This window comes from Rhinopithecus roxellana, chromosome 15 (assembly GCF_007565055.1).
Source record: "Rhinopithecus roxellana isolate Shanxi Qingling chromosome 15, ASM756505v1, whole genome shotgun sequence".
NCBI lineage: Eukaryota > Metazoa > Chordata > Mammalia > Primates > Cercopithecidae > Rhinopithecus > Rhinopithecus roxellana.
Window position 1 is genome coordinate 23,004,613 of NC_044563.1, and position 19,751 is coordinate 23,024,363.

At 36.4% G+C, this 19,751-nt stretch overlaps 1 protein-coding gene across 1 annotated transcript; it reads right to left on the reverse strand.

Annotated features, from left to right (window-relative positions):
* Nucleotides 1-1,461: 1,461 nt before the first annotated feature.
* On the reverse strand, nucleotides 1,462-15,140 carry CCDC179 (coiled-coil domain containing 179). The gene is made up of 4 exons (XM_010381055.2): nucleotides 15,042-15,140; nucleotides 14,103-14,147; nucleotides 12,244-12,348; nucleotides 1,462-1,669 (listed from the first exon to the last, which is right to left on the reverse strand). The coding sequence occupies exons 1-4, from the start codon at nucleotides 15,084-15,086 to the stop codon at nucleotides 1,658-1,660; spliced, it is 207 nt and encodes a 68-aa protein (XP_010379357.2). The 5' UTR covers nucleotides 15,087-15,140; the 3' UTR covers nucleotides 1,462-1,657.
* Nucleotides 15,141-19,751: the final 4,611 nt, after the last annotated feature.

Below are 19,751 nucleotides of genomic sequence, written 5' to 3' on the forward strand. Positions count from 1 at the left end.
TGTGGTCTCTCTACTAAATGCCCTGTTTGAACAACAAGGACTCTCCATGCTCACTGGCCAAAATTCAAACATCTACCTCTGGAGGTGTGAATGCTGAGGATTGTTTAGCTTATCACTAACCAGTTCTTTACTACCTGGCATTGTGGAGAACAGAAAGAATGAAATGATGTGACCTTTTTCAGTTTCATTCTGTGCACATGCAGCTTACCAATGAGCAAAGACTCAACATGAGCAATATGAACATCTGCAAAGTTCTTCTCATAGTTCTTACTGTGGAACCCTTCCCTACAACTTCCAGCTTCTTCAGACTCCCTGAATTTTTATTTCTGTTTATCAACTCACCTTCAACTCAGGATTACTACTGTGCTCTACTTATAATCCTATTCCCTGGATGATGATCTGGAATGCTCCTCCAGGCAGTAAATGGATAATTATAGATTCCTCTCATTTATTTCTCTTGTCACAGAAATCACAGTCCTTCTCACTTTTGTTCCATTTCTGGGAAACCATTGTCTTCAGTATTTTGTCCTATTTTCTAGTTGCTTATTTTAGAAGCATAATTACAGTACTTTCATCATTTCCAAAGTAGAATTCCCTGTACCTCACTTTAAATTGCATTTTAGAGATTGCAAGTCGGTTACCAAATATAATGTTCATGTGAATCCAATAGTCTGTAATCTTTTAATTTATAAAATAATTGTGATAATTCAATCTACATATTATAAATTACTTAAGTACTATAATTAAGAAAGAATTTTAGAGAGACAGAGATAATTATCATTTATTTCATACATAAAAGTAAAATTTTAATTCAATATTCAAATTTTACCTTAAATGGACATTTTAATTACACTATGGCTTATCTGCAATAGCAACACATAATATAGGAGTTAGTTATAATAACAGTCTCCTAGGACTGTTTAAAGTATTTAAACATTTTGTGGCCGGGCGCGGTGGCTCAAGCCTGTAATCCCAGCACTTTGGGAGGCTGAGACGGGCGGATCACGAGGTCAGAAGATCGAGACCATCCTGGCTAACACGGTGAAACCCCGTCTCTACTAAAAAAATACAAAAAACTAGCCGGGCGAGGTGGTGGGCGCCTGTAGTCCCAGCTACTCTGGAGGCTGAGGCAGGAGAATGGCATAAACCCGGGAGGCGGAGCTTGCAGTGAGCTGAGATCCGGCCACTGCACTCCAGCCTGGGCGACAGAGCGAGACTCCGTCTCAAAAAAAAAAAAAAAAAAAAAAAACATTTTGTTTAAACGTAAGCCATTATAAATATACATCAGAGGAAATCTGGTGTTCTATTACTAAACCATACTTCTAAACATCTAAATATGTCATAAAACATTTGCAAAAATTTAAACATGATAATATTTTTCAAAAGCCTACCTACACATATCATTATTATTTGTTGAAAAGCAGCACATTTCAAGTTTACCACAGGGAAAAAAAAACATGTTAGTGAGATATGGTATTTAATAAAATTCTAGAGCATGTAGCTTGGATATTATATACTTGTACTGCGTTTATTTTCCTGAAATGGTGGAGTATTACATTTGTTTTTCAGATGATCAATTCATGATATGTCACTTGATGTTCACAATCCACACATTTTGATCTGGAGCATGGTTTCCTTCAAATAGACTCCTGCTTTCTCAAGATGACCACTAGACAAGATTTAAAATACACAAAGAATAAGGAATGTAATTAAAATTTATATAAGGAAAGATTATATATATTATAAATGATTTGGAAATGGTCTCAGGGAAAAACTATTTCATACAAGAAGTATTGTAAAAAATAATCCTTAATAGCTAGGAATGCTATTTTAAACTAAAATAAGGTCACATTCAGATAGAAGCCAGATACAAAAAACATCAACATCAAATAAATCATATCTGAAGATGGATATGATATAGAACAATCCTCTGTAATTCATACAACAAATACTGCAAGCAGAAAGAATTTGTAGAAACCGAGGATATCAGTTATGAGAAAGGTCTAAGTCATTTCTATACATAATAGATGTGATAGAGATGTTAATATAAAGCTTTTATTTTCCAAGTCTTATGTTCTGTGAGTCACTAACGCAGCATATCTTAGGCATCTGTTGAGTGTGTTTATGTTTTAAAATGACCCAGAATAAAGTCAGCAGCAGGGACAAATAAAAGACAAGAAAAATGAAAAAATTGTCTACATCAGTATTGGCAGAAGTTTAACCTTAAAATAATATTTAAGGATAATTTTAACATTCATAAGTACTTAACAATATAATTTTTAAAAGGTTTTATTATGTAAACATTGTCCGGGCGTGGTGGCTTACACCTGTAATCCCCACACTTTGGGAGGCTGAGACAGGTAGATTACTTGAGGTCAGGAGTTTGAGACCAGCCCGGCCAACATGGTGAAATCCCATCTCCACTAAAAATACAAAAATTAGCTGGGCATGGTGGCACGCGCCTGTAATCCCAGCTACTCGGGAGGCTGAGGCAGGAGAATTGCTTGAGCTCGGGAGGTGGAAGTTGTAGTGAGCAGAGGTTGTGCCACTACATTCCAGCCTGGCCAACAGAGCAAGACTTTGTCTCAAAAGAAAAAAAAAAAAAAAAGAAGTTTAGCAGATAAAACTAAAAACAAAAATATTTTTTCAAACTTCTTTTAACAACTGTGTTCTAACTTCATCACATATCCTCTGTTCTACTGGGAGGCACAACTTATTTGCCAAATAAAGTACTTATTTTTAGGAATTCAGGCCTTTATTTTGTCCCAAAACATTTAAATTGTACAAAAACTATTATCGCATTTTTTCTTAAAGATCGATTTAAGCAGAAAAAAAGGAGAAGAGGGCAATAGTAGGGATACTGCTTATAACAAAGCAAACTGCAAAATGTATAAGATGAAAAGATAAAATGAGAAGAATCAACAAAGATTAAAGCAGTGTTACTCTGCAGTATGGTTTCTGGTGTGTCATATTCATTATCACTTTGAGACAAGATAAATCAAGAAATTGAGAGTAAACATTTATATTCATTTGTAACAATTTGATACTATGATGACATTATGAGTGATTGTATATGTTAAAAATTATCAATCCACAATGATTTGAAAATTAAAATGAAATTAAGCAAAGCAAAATTAAACTGTTTTTGACCACATTTGAGAAGCACTGAATGCCTGAGCTTAAATAGGATATACACACATCTTGGTCAATATATAGAAGAAAAACTAGAATAGGGTTTTCACAGTAACTTCTTGTTATTACCCTTCTCTGAAAAGTGAAGAGAAGCCTGTTAGCATAGTGTGTATTTTGGACCTTTGAGCTCCTCAGTGTTCTTTCTTGGAAGGAAGGTGTACTTTCTCTTTTACGAGTTGTCAGAGCTTTTATAAATGCCCAATACCATCAGTAAAAAGTATCTGGATGTTCTGAAGACAATTCCAGAATTTTTGTATTAATAGAGATGAAAACATAAGTACCAGAGTGAACTTAGGATTTTCATATTTAATATATCTTATTTCGTATATTCTTATTTGTTTGTGAATCATTTTAGTTGTCTCTGAAATCTCAAACGAGTTGGTGGGATGGATGGTATAGAACAGTTTTGTGGACATTTCTTTAAAAAGCATCTGGCACTTCAAGAAAAAAAGGGAGAGCTTTCTTTCAGTTTATAGCAACTTATTTCAATTTTTTGGGGGGAACAGGTGGTTTGGGTTATATTCACAAGATTTTTAGTGGTGATTTCTGAGATTTTGCTGTACTCATCAACAGACCAATATACACGATATTGGTTTATATAAAGACTATACATTGGGTATAGTCTTTTAGCCCTCACTTTCCTCCCTTCCTTCCCCGTGTGTCCCTAAAGTCCATTATATCATTCTTATGCCTTCGTGACCTCATGGCTTAGCTCCCACTTGTAGGTGAGAATGAGGCAGCTACGTTGTCTGGGGTAAATACCCAGGGTTCACTGTCTCGTGCCAAGAAAATTTAGGACATGGACACACATGAGGAATTTAGGAGTGGAGGTTTAATAGGAGGAAGAAAGAGACCAGAAAATAGCTCTCTCTCTAGTGAGAGAGAGGAGATTCCTGAGAGGAAAGACTGGCCAGTGGTAGAAGCCACAGATTTTATAGTCAGGTTTGAGGAGGCATCTGATTTATATAGGGCTCACAGATTGGTTCAATCAGGTATGATGTTTACATAGCATACAGGGAAGGCTGGCTACCTCACCCTAATCTTATTAGGCAGATGAATTTTCCCCTTGACCATTGACATCTTCTCTGCTTCTTACTATACATGTAGCTGGCAGAGAAGGGAAGATGGAGCTATCATTTTGAATATGATTGGCACAATGGCCAGCATCTATGTCTGCAGCTCGATTTTATAGCCTGCCCTTTGTTAGAAGGAAAATGATTTGGGGCTGCTTTTCATTAAAAGGAAAACCTTAACAAGGACTTCCATACCCTCACTATCTGCCTAAGTAATTTCTTCTTAACTCCTATATCAAGAATACATAATATTTTATTTTCCATTCCTGAATTTCTTCACTTAGAATAATGGTCTGCAACTTCATCCAGGTTGCTGCAAATGCCATTATTTTGTTCCATTTTATGGCTGTTCCATTTTATCTATATACCAGATTTTCTTTATCCACTGGTTGTTTGATGTGCATTTAGGCTTGTTCCACATTTTTGCAATTGCAAACTGCACTTCTATAAACACGCCTGTGTAAGTGCCTTTTTGATATAAAGACGTATTTTCCTCTGGGTAGATACCCAGTAGTGGGATTGCTGGATCAAATGGTAGTTCTAATTTTAGTTAAAAACAGGAGTTTTTGAAATTAAAAACCTTAGATGGTTTGTTAAGGGCCAAGTCATGGAAGAAAAAATGATTGATGATACTAGATACTGAAATGACAAAGGGATAGAAAGAGTGACCAATAACTGTGTGTAAATGAATCAAGAGGTACTTGGTTCAGAAATGGTGGCAATTGTCTTGCACTATAGAAAGGTAGATTCAGGAATAATTCTCTTTTCTTTCCCATATCTCAAATTATTATACTTTATACTAAGAGATAACTTGGAAGATGAAAATATATGTTGCATAGGCATATTTTAATGCTTAAAAGAGAGACACAGATTATGGAGTTGGGGTTATAAACACTGGTGTATCAGCAAGGAAAGAGATTTGTTGATATTTAAGGCAAAACACTAACTGTGTATAGTTGATGGTCCTGGGTTTCTGTATGGCAATGTATAAGTTCCATTCATTATGCAAAAACAAATGGAAAACAAAGCCAATGGGTTGAACTTTTACTCATAGTATGCATTTTCTCCAAAATCTCAGAGAGGAGGAAATTACAGAAAGAGAATCCTCACAGTCTAAAAAAGGAAGGAAAGTACTTTCTTCCATGCTAATGGTACCTCTATTCTCTTCAGGGCAGCAAGGAAGTCAGTTTAATTTTTCACGTCTTCAGATAAATTTATTTGCAGCTAGGGGTGGCCAGTAAACCAATTTTCATCAAAGAGATTTAAGTGGAGCTTTCATAAAGAGCTTGTTCCTTCCATCCTTACAATAAGAAAAAGGCAGAACAAACTGAAAAGCAATTAATCTTGTTATATTCAGCAGAGAAGTGAGGCCACAGGGCAAACTACTGCCCTGAAAACCAGAGAGACAGACAAGTGGATGTGGAGAATCAGAGCTTGCCAGGAACAGAAGCCTTCTGCTAAGGCCAATACCAGTGGGAACATGTCAACTTTATTTGATGAATGGCTAGAGGTTCAGTATGCATGAGCTTAAATTCAAAGCTCTGGGTGTAGACAGGACAGTCTTAAGGAAGCTTCCATAGTTTCCTAAATTTTACCTCCAGGAGCCTCACTAGATCTCACTGTAAAGATCAGAGAACAATCTTTTTTTGCTTCTAGTAGTGAAAGGGGAAAAGTAATCATTTAAAAATACCTCAGAGCTCTCCTTTCTCTTTACCAGAGCATGCTCTCAAGAGAAATTATTTTAGCAGAGCCTAAATAAATTGGGTTTTACCAAATTCTAAGTGACTTAGGGGAAAGGAAATATACAACTCCTGTTCCCTATAGCTTTCCTATCTCACCTAATGGAGAAAATAGCAAAGAAGAAGTTGTGAAATTTACATCCGAGGGATAGGAAACTGCTCTTGCAGTGAAAAATTATGACAGTAAAGACTTCTGATCTAACCAACTCCATCTTGCCTTTCACCTCCCAACTGCCCTTGGTTATTCCGGGCATGGACAAAGCTAACTATAGGAGAAATTTAGTTTACAGTTTCATAATAGCCCTTCCCCAAAACTAAACCACCTTTGTAAAACTAATGAAAGGCCACAAGGTTAGAAGGATGAGAGTGGCCTGAATTCTGCTAAGATGCAGGCATAGTCAAATGATTACCACCCATTATTCTGGAGGTCACAAGATTTGCAACTTCCCCTATTCACTATTGTAGAAACTAGGATTGACCTTTTGACATGTCTTTTTAGGCTTTTGCATTTCTGATGACTAGGCAGCCTGATATGGACCCAAGACTCTTAGCTCAACTAGTCTTGTGGTCCCCACCCAGAAGTGGACTCATCTCATGAGGGGGCATTTTCTATACCCCTGTGATTTCATTCCCAATCAACCAAGAGCCCGTTCCCATAGGCCCCTGCCCATAAAACTATCCTTGAAAAAGCTTAGCCTCCAAATTTTCAGAGAGGCTGATTTGAGTAATAGTAAAGCTCTAGTTTCCTGTTTAGCTGGTTCCATGTGTATTAAACACTTTCTCTATTGCAATTCCCCTGTCTTGATAAACTGACTCTATCTGGGTAGTTTGCAAAATGAGCCCATTGGGCAGTTATAGATACAGACTCACTTAAAGACTGAATCCTAATCATAAACTATGGAACTCTTCTTCACCTACAACTTACCAACACAACAATTAGTCTTCTATATATATCAGAGGATTCCAGCTTTAAAAAATTACAAGCTTCAGATATTATTTAAGAAAGAGTCCCTAGCAAGACCAAAAATAAGGAGGAAGACAAAACTGAATCAGGAGAAATTTTACCCTGTGATATCACAGCTGCCAGTAAACAGAAAATGCAGCCTAAATATTAGTCAGATAAGCATAAAACCTGCACTACAGGCTTATCTTTCTTAGTTTCTGTTACCCAACACATTGTGTCCAAATTTCAATAAAAATGATGGGACACACTAAAGGGCAGAAACAATCTGAAGTGAAAAAGTAAGCATCAATCAGATCCAGACTCAGATAATAGCAGATATTTTAGAGCTATCAGACTAGGAACATACAATAATTATGACAAATATGCTAAGTTCTAATAGAAAAGTGGACATGATGCAAGAAAAGATGGGCAATATAAGGCAAAATGGAAAATCTAAGAAGAAATCAAACTAACACTAAAAGTCTAAAATATTTTAATGGAGATGAAGCATGACATTGATAGGCTCATTAATAGGCTGAACTCAGAGGAAAAAAAAATAATTAGCTTAAAGATATGTAAATAGAAACGTTCCAAACTAACAATAAAGAGAAAAAAGTATAAAAAAAGGAATACATTATTAAAAAACTGAGCAAAAATTACAAAAAGTATAAATATACACAATTGGAGAAAAAGAAGGAAGAAGGAGAGGAAGAGGAAGAAGAAGAAACAAGAAGGAAGAAGAAAGGAAGGAAGGAAGAGAAGGAGGAGAAGCAATAAATATTGACATAAAAATAGATGAGAACCTTCTAAAGTTAATGATAGACAACAAACCACAGATCCAGAAAATTCGTAAGACACAAAGCAGGATAAACACCAGATAAATGTCTACATCTAGAGACATATGATATTTAAACTGCCAAAAAATCAGACAAAAATGAAATCTTGAAAGAAGCTGGGGAAAAGTGGTAGGATAACTTACATAAATAGGAACATGAATAACAACAATTACATAGGATTTCTTTACAGAAATCATGCAAGTAATAAGACAATGGAGTAAGATATTTAAAGTGTTCAAAGAAAAAGAGCAGAAACCCAGGATTCCGTATCATGTGCAAGTATCCTTCCAGAGTGAAAGAGAACTAAAGACTTCCTCAGACAAACAAAAATGGAAGGAATATTTGTTACTAGTAGACTTGCCCACACAGAGATAGTTAAGAAATTTTCAGAGAAAAGGAAAATGTTGTAAGTCAGAAACTTGGACGTACATAAAGAAAGGAAGAACATTAGAAATGAAATAAAAAAAAGAAGGTAAAATAAAATATTTTATCTGTCTTATTCTAACTGATCTAGGTAATAATTTGTTCAAAATAATAATTGCAACAATGTATGTGTTTTTTATATTTTACGGAGAAGTGAATGACAATAATGTTATGAAGAATAAGAAAAGGGGAATGGGAATACTGTGTCATAAGGTAACCGCATTACCCATAAAGTCGAATAGTGTTATCTGAAAGTGAACTTGAACAAATTATAAATGTATAGTTCAAATGCAAAGGAAACTACAGAAAAAGTTAAAAAATAGCCAGGCGCGGTGGCTCAAACCTGTAATCCCAGCACTTTGGGAGGCCGAGATGGGCGGATCACGAGGTCAGGAGATCGAGACCATCCTGGCTAATACGGTGAAACCCCGTCTCTACTAAAAAAATACAAAAAACTAGCCGGGCGTGGTGGCGGGTGCCTGTAGTCCCAGCTACTCGGGAGGCTGAGGCAGGAGAATGGCGTAAACCCGGGGGGCGGAGCTTGCAGTGAGCTGAGATCCGGCCACTGCACTCCAGCCTGGGCAACAGAGGGAGACTCTGTCTCAAAATAAATAAATAAATAAATAAATAAATAAATAAATAATAAATAAAAAAAAAATAAAATAAAACAAGTATAATTGAGATGCTAAGACAGGAGAGAATATTGAATAATATAAATTGCTCAAAACTAGAGAATGCAGAAGAAGAATGGAAAAATAAAAGACATAAATGAAAGAAAAAACATCCACAACTAAAAGACAGTAACAGATAAGGCACATACTAACTCAACTATATCAATAATCACTTCAGATGTCAATGATCTTAAAGACAAACACTGTCAGGGTAAATAAAAATACAATACACAACTGTATGTTGTTTACAAGAAACTCACTTTAAGTATAAGGGCAGATAGAGTCAAAGGGATGGAGAAAGATATACCTTGCTAACAATAATCAAAAGAAAGCTGAAGTAGCATTATTAATTTCAGACAAACCAGACTTCTGAGCAAGACAATTGTCAATGATAAAGAGGGGCATTACATAGTAATAACGAAGGTAAAATTACATAGTAATCCTTAATGTGTTTGTGCCTAACAACAGAACGTCAAAATATGTGAGGCAAAAACTGATAAAAGTGCACGAAGAAATAAACACATCTGCTATTATAGCTGGAAATGTCAATTCCTTCTAACAGTAATTGACAGATCTAGCAGGCAGAAAATCTGTAAGAATATGTTTGAACCGAACAGCACCATCAGTCAGTTGGATTTAATTGACATTAATAGTTACTTTATTTAATAACAGCAGAATACACATTTTTCTCAAGATACATGGAACGTTCACCAAGACAGATCACATTCAATGTTACTAAAATATACATTAACAAATTTCAAAGGATAGAAATCATACAAAGCGTGTTCTCAGACCACAATGGAGTTAAACTGGAAACCAATAGCAAGAAAGATAACTGGAAAATCCTCAAATATTTGGAAATTAAGAATATACTTATAACTAGCACATGGATCAATGAAGAGGTTTCAAAAGAAATTTAGACTATTCTGAACAAAATGAAAGTGAAAATATGATTTATTAAAATTTATGGGATATAGTGAAAGTGATGCTTAGAGAAATTTTATAGCATTAATATATTAGAAAAGAAGTAGATCTATACTCAATAGTCTAAGATTTCACCTTAGGAAACCAGAAGAAGAAGAACAAATTAAACCCAAAGTAAGCAGTAGAAAAGACGTAAAAACTAGAGCAGAAGTCTATGAAATTGAAAACAGAATAAAATAGAGAAAATTAATGAAACCAAAATATAATTCTTTGAAAATATTAGTAAAATTGATAAACTTTTGCCAGACTAACCAAAGAAGACACAAATCACTAACATTATAAATAAAAGAGAGCCCATAACTGCCAATCCCATGAACATTAAAAGAATAATAAAAGAATATAACCAACAGCTCTATGCTCATAAACTTGAAAACTTAGGTAAAACTGACTAAATCTAAAAAGGATTCAATCTACTAAAATTCATACGAGACACAGATAATCTAGATAGGATTATGATATATTTAAAAAAATTAATAATTACCAATCTTTCAAAATAGAAAATACTAGACCCAGATGGTTTCACTGATTAATTCTACCAAATATGTAAAACAGACACTTTACTAATTCTTTGCAATATCTTGCAGAAAATAGAAGCAGAGGTAATACATCTTGACTCATTCTGTGAGGCTAGCATTATCCTAATACCAAAACCAGAAAAATATATTAAAAGAAAGGAAAATGACAGACAAATATCTCTCATGAACATAGATGTAAAAATTCTCAACAGAATGTTAGCAAATTGATCCAAACGTGTAAAAATAACTATACACAATCTGAGACTTATCCCAAGAATGTAAGGCTGTTTCAGCATCTAAAAATTATGTAATGAAAATCATCATATCAAAAGTCTAAAGGAGAAAAGTCATATGATCATATCAACAATGCATAATGAGAATTTGACAAAATCCAATACCAATTTATGATAAAAGTTCTCAGTAGTAGGTGTAGAGAGGGATGTCTTTCACTTAATAAGGAACATCTCTAAAATACCTACACCTAACATTATAGTTACTGGCAAGAAACCAGATATTTTTTCAGTTAACATTAGGAAAAAGGCAAAAATGTACCTTCTCACTTCTGTTCAACATCATAATGGAAGACATAGCTAATACAGTAAGACAAGAAAAGGAAATAAATGTTATACCATTTGAGAAGAAAGAAATAAATTGTTCCATGTCTTCCTTCACAGATGACCTGTCTAAGTAGAAAATCCCAAAGAATCAACAATAGCAATAAAAAACAACCAAAAAAACTCTTGGAAGTAATAAACAATTATAGTAAGGTTACAGGATGTAAGTTTAATACAGAAAATTCAATTGATTTCCTTTATGCCAACAATGAACAGTTTGAATGCAAAGTGAAAAACAGCCTGCCATTTAAATTAGCAAAAAAATGAAATACTTAGGCATAAATCCAAGAAAATATGTATAAAATCTGGATCAGGAAAATTATAAAACTCAGGTAAAAAAATGATCTAAATAAATAGGAGAAATTCTATGTTAATTTATAGGAAGACTGAATGTTGTTTAAGATATCAGTTATTTCCAAACTGATCCTTTGGATCCAGCACAATCCCAATAAAAATTATAGCAAGTTACTTTGTAGATTTCACCAAACTGATTCTAAATTTTATATTGAAAGGGAAAAGTTCCAGAATAGCCAACACAACATTGAGGGAGAAGAACAGAAGAGGACTGACACTACCTGATTTCTAGACTTACTGTAAATCTATAGTTTTCAAGACAGTATGGTATTGGTGAAAAGCAGGATTCAATGAAACAGAATAGGGGACTCAGAAATAAACCCACACAAATATATAGTCAATAAACCTTTGATATGGAAGCAAAGGCAATACAATAGAGAAAAGATAGTCTTTTCAACAAATGGTACTAGAACTTGATATCTACATGAAAATGATAATGATAATAATCTGGGCACTGACACCTTTCATTAACATTAACTCGCTATGGATCATAGACCTAAATTTAATGTATACAACTGCAAAACTTCTAGGAGATAATACATAAGAGAACTAATGTGACCTTAAATTTGGCAATAAATTTTCAGATATATAGCCAAAAGATTTAAGTGATTAACTTTATGTAGTCATCTAACATATGGCAAAACAAGAACTGGAGTCCAAAATAACCTGGTTTCAAAGATAATCCTCTTTTCATTAAACCATATCACCTCCAGGAGATGACTACAAAGGATATTTAAATAATAGATGAGAATTTGATTATAAGACTTTTAAGACTGAAATTACAAATTTCTCAAAGAGAAAGGGAAAAACAAAATTTATAGTGGATATTACATGAATTAAAATGAGGATGTCAGTTGCATTTAATGATCTGTTAATTTTAGTGAAACCTCTATACTTACTAGGAGTCCTGGTTCTGGAATAGGAGAAGGCCTTGCAAACCTTTTATTCAATCTTCTCTTCTCTTTCTTTAGGTTTTGCATATTCTGAATACGTTTATTTGCAAGCTTTAAAAAAATTAAAATGAAAGAAAAATCATACTTTTTTGTAACATATAAAGATAACATGCTGATTATATTTTTGGTTTGTGTCAATAAAAAAGGTAAACGCCACCACTGCAAACGGTTTACATAACTACATAGAAATAGGGGGGAAAATCCCTTTTGTTCAAATGTGTGGTTCATAGGTGAAGAAAACCACATTGGAGCATCAGTAGAGTTTTCAAATAGACTATTCTTGATTCTCATCTTACCACTGTGTACATTTAAATAGATCCAGACACATAGATTAGTGTGTTTACTTTTACTTTAAACATAATGTTATTAAAGACACCTAGGGAATTTTCTCTACGGAAGCAAGAAAACAATTATTCACTCCTTTGAAATGTTGCATGACACACATAGATTTTTATGCCACCATTGTATGGAATCTACAGTAGCAGAGACCTAGGAGATCAAACTAGAATTCTTTGAAGATAATGAAATACAGTAATAGAATAAAAAGGATATGAATAACAATAACTTTTTTATCCACTTCCAATGAAGTATAAATTGGTACAATTGCTTTGAAAACAAACTTTTAAAAAAATCCACTGCTAATGGAGTATAAACTTGAACAATTGCTTTGAAAACAATGTGACACTACTTTCTAACAATAGAAAATTTGCTTTCCCTATGATTTAACCATTGCATTCCTGCCTAAATAATCAAATGGCATTCTTGTGCATGGGGAAAGAAGCCGTGTACTAGAATGTTTGCAGTAGTACTATTCATTTTAGGAAAATGTAAAAATAACACAATGTCCATAAACAAGAGAAAGGATTAATGAACTGTGTTATGTTCCATGACAAAATATTGAACAGCAGGGAAAGTAAAGAAACTATATACAGCAATATAGACAAATCTTAGGAAATAATATTGAGAAGAAAGAGTAAATCATACACTAAATTTTGCGTGATCTTATGTTTATAAAGTTCAAAACCAAGCAAAAGCAAATAATGCACTCATAGAGGCACGTATGTAACAAACTATGAAAGAAAAGGAAGAGATTGATGTAACTAAAATTCCAGATGGTGGTTACCTCTGGGAGAGATCTTAGGAGGTGGAATAGAAAAGCATTCCCTAGGCCGGGCGCGGTGGCTCAAGCCTGTAATCCCAGCACTTTGGGAGGCCGAGACGGGCGGATCACGAGGTCGGGAGATCGAGACCATCCTGGCTAACACGATGAAACCCCGTCTCTACTAAAAAAATACAAAAATCTAGCCGGGCGAGGTGGCGGGCGCCTGTAGTCCCAGCTACTCTGGAGGCTGAGGCAGGAGAATGGCGTAAACCCGGGAGGCGGAGCTTGCAGTGAGCTGAGATCCCGCCACTGCACTCCAGCCCGGGCTACAGAGCGAGACTCCGTCTCAAAAAAAAAAAAAATAAAGAAAGAAAGAAAAAAAAAAAAGCATTCCCTAGCTGGATTCAGAAATACCGAATATCTTAATCCTTAAATGGGAGACATATTATAGTTTATAAATTGTATCTGCCACATATGTTTTTGTATATGTATCAAATGTTACATGAAAAAATAACATAAGTCATTTACTTTACTCTAGTTAAGACCCATTCCAATAGTAGTCGTGAGATCCCAGAGTCCCAAGAAATATACCGAAGTGTCTACTTAATACAAGTTCTATTATGTTAGGGACAACTACATAAAGGAACAAGTTACATGCACAATGTTTAAACAACCAGAACCTAGTTCTTTATTTAAACATTACCTGCCGCTCAGTGACTTCTGAAGGATGATGTTGTCTTGGTCCTTCCTATATAATATGCAAAATTAAAACACATTGACACACAAAAAAGTCATTAAAAAATAGTAAATTAGTTATTATAACAGTAAGCCTATGCTACTTTTACATTTATGTATTATATGAATCATTTCGACTATAAGAGGCAGGTTAAAAAAAAAAAAGAAAAAAGAAAAAAAGGCAGGTTCAGAATTAAAACATCTAAGATAAAAATTGTGGTGGAAGATGGAGGCAGTATTATGATAAAAAGAACCAACTGTGAGCCACCTTACAGATAAAAGGCAGAATATGAGAAATAAGAAAACAGTTATTTAGGAGGGAAAGAATGTATGAGAAATAGAAAAATGCATGTTTCTGCTTGTACAGGGCTTCAGCGGTGCCATTGAACAATCTAGTCTTCAATCTGGTTTCAAAGCCTAGGAATAATTGGTGATGTATTGAGATCGTGTGGTTTTCTGAAGCACAGGGAGCTTGGCTGTTAGTGAGATTCTCATCACTTCCTCTTTTCTTGATTGTACCTTAAATACCTCTTCCTTCACTCATTTTCATCCAATCTTTTAACCAGAAGACCCAAGAGAAATCTGTTCCACATCTGACAATTGAGAACTTTATCCTGCTCCCTACTTCTGTAATTTCCACTCCATCTCCTAGGGCAGGTCAATGGGTCAGTCAATATACAGTTGATGCACCTGACCTCTAAGCACACAGTAGGTGGAGCTTTTTCTTGTTTCAGGGGGGTCCAGCAGTCAGGACGTAGTCTGTCTACATCACCTGGAATTTCCCAACCCCAACCACCAAACCACATTTGCAAGAGCTAGAAGTACCATGGGCAAGGCCACAGTGACCTGGAGCTCAAGGCACAGGACAGAGTAGCAGAGGTGAGGTTATAGACCCCAGCAGACTCACAGGGCTGACTTGGGAAGGCTCGATGTCCCAGCAGTACAGGCACATGCCGTGGAACCTTAGGGCGCCCCCTCACGCCTACTGCCTGTCCTGGACCAAGTGATTATGGGGTCCAACACTCACAGCCTTCAAACCCTGCCCCCACCCAGTTCCATCACAATTCTCTTTGTTCTCCTCTCTGCTATGGGCCCCGCCCTTTCCCCAGTTGTATTCCAGTCCAGTGCAGGGAAGGCAAGGCCTCAAGTTGTCTGCAGTGTCTTTGAATTATGGAAGTCAGTTTACCATAATTCCCTATATTCTATCCATCTTCCTCAGAAAATTGAAGAATACCAATTTCCCACCTTTTCTACCGTTCATTTCTCTAGTCTCTCTCTTTATAAAGCCCCTTTTATTTGTTAACATACCTAACTTAGTCTCCATGTTCTGTTACTTCAGACTATCTATTGTTAGGGTTCTCTCAATTCCACCACCTCATTGTTGTTCCTTCACAGCGTCTAGTTGGGTTGACGCAACTGTCTGCCTTCATCCCATCCATCTATACCAGGTGAAGCGAGGAGAAGCTTGAAGATGGTTGGAATACATATTTGTGACCCTTAATTTATTTATTGTTTATTTAATTTTTCTCTTTTTTTTTTTTTTTTTTTTTTTTGCCGAGTCTCTCTCTGTCGCCCAGGCTGGAGTGCAGTGCCAGGATCTTAGCTCACCTCCGCCTCCAGGGTTCAAGCAATTCTCCCATTTCAGCCTCCCGAGTAGCTGGGACTACAGGCGCACGCCACAATGCCTGGCTAATTTTATTTATTTACTTTTTTGTATTTTTAGTAGAGACAGGGTTTTACCATATTGGTCAGGCTGTTCTCAAACTCCTGACCTCAGGTGATCTGCCCGTCTCAGCCTCCCTTACAGGCGTGAGCTACCACGCCTGGCCGTGACCCCCAATTTAAACTGGGTCCTCGATGCTGCTTAACACTTGTATGTTGCACCAGGTCTTTTTGTGCTCTGCATTATTCCCTTCAAATAGTCTTCTATTAAAATCTCTGAATCTGCCATCACTCAGGCACTTCCAGCGGAAGTGGGACAATCCGTGCTTCACACTCTGATGCTGGTGAACACATATAGACCTTACTATGCACAGCACTGTTATATGAATTTATATGTGTTAACTGATCAATTCTTTAGACCACTCAAGGTGGGTAAGTGCATGATTATAATCACTGGGAAACAAGGCACTAGCATGTTAAATTGCTTTCTCAAGGTTATGCTGTTAAGAGGGTGAACTGCAATGTAAATCCAGGGTTGGCCCTTAGACCATGTGCTCCTAATTGTGTGCTGTGCTACCATTGCTTTTGAAGCCCTCACTGGGGTTACATCAGTACTACCTAAAAGCGTATAACCTTGTCAATATGCACATTATCCTTTTCCATGTAACCTTGTTGAAATGGGGAAAAAAAAATGGCATCCCTTCTCTTGTCTCAAATAAATCCATCCATTTGCATTTCCATGCCGTTTCCCTCCTAGGAGCCTCCTCAGATCTAGCTCTGCAGATTGTTTCTTTCCTTGTTAACTTCTCTATATTGCCTCTTTCCTTTAAACATTTCATTACTATATGTTCAAATCTCCCCCTCTCCAAACTAATAAAGGAAACTCCTTAGAACAACAACCAATTGTATCTATTGCCCATCCCCTCTATATAAAGTAAATATTCCTGAGAGTGGTCTGTACCTCTGCCTCTTCTTTATGTTCAGTGTAATGTTTGGCTCACTGTTTCAACTCCCACTGTTCCACTGGGGCTTGTCTCAAAATGGTTAATCAAATGATCTTTCTCCTGAATTCAATGGACACTTTCTGCCATATGACTTTTGTATCATGTTAGAAACTGCTGAAAAATCTCTCTGATGAGCTAGGCTTAGAAAAATTAAACAGTTTTGCGCAACTGTAATGTTCAAAACCATTACCCATGCCCTTCTTGAAACGCTCCCCTCTGGGAGCAATAAGTTGTAGAAAAATTGTATAAACTTCCCCATTATCACAAATCAGGAAATTGACTTGACACACTATTTAAAATGTTTTGAATGCTACTATTACTTATTTTGTCAGGTCCTATGCATACAAAATGAAAAAATTATTGCCCTCAAAGGCAGTCAGATAGATTAGCAAAAACAAAAAGGTAGAACAATGTACAGTGAGCTTCAATAATAACACATGTTGTGTTGCACGGACATTTGGGAGCCCCTAATGCTCTCTGAAGATGGGCCCAAATAGCCTTCTCAGTGGAGTAGAGTAGCCAGAGTTTGCCAGGTAGCTAAAGAAAGAGCATTTCTGACAGAGGTGCAGCATGTCCAAACGGCAGTGGGTACAGATAAGTAACATGAGTTTGATGAATATGTAACTATTGTCATCAAGTTTTACTCGTGATGTCTCACTGCTTTTCCTCCTAACATATTTTGTACGGAAAAAAATCAAAAGGGTTAGCAGGAATCAGGAACTGTAAGACTGAATGAAGAATATTCCAGAGTCACACGTCTGAGACTTATTAGGAAGTTGGTAGTGGAACCCATAAGAGCCCAAATCCTATTGTAACTACTTGAAAACTCTTGTGACCCTGGCCAATTCATTATCATGCATGATCCTCAATTACTTTCTCTATATCTATAAAATGAGAGTGGTCATATCCAACAATATAGAGTTGTTATAATCATTATAAATAATATAAATAAGGCATTGGATCCAATACTTGTTAGGTAGTGGTTATTGATCATATTAGTTATGATTATATTTTACTATGGATTACACTGTAAGATCATCCAAATGAAAAGAACCTTAGATATCATTCAGCCCAGTCTCCCGCTGAATTGCCATTAAATGATGATATTGTCAAGGGAGTTGCCACTAAATGAAGATACTGCCTTCCCTTGGCAATATCTGCATTTAGTGGCAATTCAGCTTGTTTTGATTAAATCAATGATCAAAAATTCAATTTTTTGACACCTCTAATTACTGAAACCTTCTCACCTACACTGATTTGAAATATGTTACTCTATTATCCTAGTTATATTCTCAAAGTCCTCACTCAATAAATTCATTTTTTTCTACGTGATGACAGGGCTGAGGAAGAGGCTGGGATGGTCAGAGTTTGAAAGTTTGGAGGAGCAGCCCGGTAAACTAGGAAGCAGACCTCTGAGGAGGGGAACACTGCCAATCTGAGCGAGTATCACAAGAAGTTGGATGGAGGGTAGTGGCGGAGGGAGGTGGGGGGAGGTCCTTCAGAGCTGGGGATTGGAGAGTTTTTAGAAGGGGGCAGTATCTGGCAGGTGTTGGTATGATTAAGGAAGAATGATAAAACCAATTCTGGGAATGTGGAAAGATCTTGGAAACTGGAAAGAACTGCTGCTAGAAACATTTGCTACTGCAAAGTCTAGTGTTATTGCTAGGATGACACTGCAAGCCAAATAAATAAATAAACAAACAAACAATATCCTACCCCTCCACCTGCCTTCCAGTCTCCTTCCAGTGTCACTTATTGGATACACCTTCCAGGACTCTAGCTGGTTAAATTTTCAGCTCTTTATTTCCAAAGAGAAATAAAATATGAACAGTTCCAACCCTGCCTTCACAAAGTAGATTATGAAAGAGTGGATTTACATTTGAAAGACAACAGCTTAATAAGTGGCATCAGCCATTAGGTCCTAAACCACAAGCATTCTTTCAATGATACCTCTGTGATATAGTTTGAATATTTGTCCTCACCAAATCTAGTGTTGAAATGTGACCCTCATTTTCAGCCATGGGAGTGAATTCTTCAGGAATGGTTTGGTGCCCTCCTTGTGGTAATGAATGAGGTCTCATTCTATTAGTTACCGCAAGATCTGATTGTTAAAAAGAGCCTGGCATATCCTCCTCCTCTTCTTCCTCTCTTGCCATGTGACACACCTACTCCTGCCCCCCACTTATTTATTTATTTATTTGTTTATTTATTTATTTTTTTGAGACAGAGCTCGCTCTGTTGCCCAGGCTGGAATGCAGTGGCCCATCTTGGCTCACTGCAACCTCTGCCTCCTGGGTTAAAGTGATTCTCCTGCCTCAGCCTTCCGAGTAGCTGGGACACAGGCGCCCACCACCATACCCAGCTAATTATTTATATTTTTAGTAGAGATGGGGTTTCACCATGTTGGCCAGGATGGTCTCAATCTCTTGACTTCGTGATCCTCCCACCTCGGCCTCCCAAAGTGCTGGGATTACAGAAGTGAGCCACCGCGCCTGGCCCCCCTTTTGTTTTATGCCGTGATTGTAAGCTGAGGCCCTTGCCAGCAGCAGATACTGGCACAATGCTTCTTGAATATCCTGTAGATATTCAGAATTGTAACCTAAATAAACCTTTTTTCTTTATATATTACTCAGCCTCAGGTATTCCTCTACATCTTTATAAAATGGACTAAGACATTCTTAGAATGGTTTCTATTTTCCCCACCATTGGTTGATAACTTTTATTATACTATAGTCAGCCAGTGTCCCGCACAGGACAGAAATCTCAAAATTTTGATCAGGCCAAGTATGATCATTAACTTTATGAGTCAGCTTGGCTGGGCCACAGAGTGCCCAGATACTTGGTCAAACATTATTTGGAGTGTGACTGTGAGGATGTTTTAAAATGTGGTTGATATTTGAATTGGTAGGTTAAAGCAGATTGTCCTCCATATTATGGGGGAGTTTTATCCA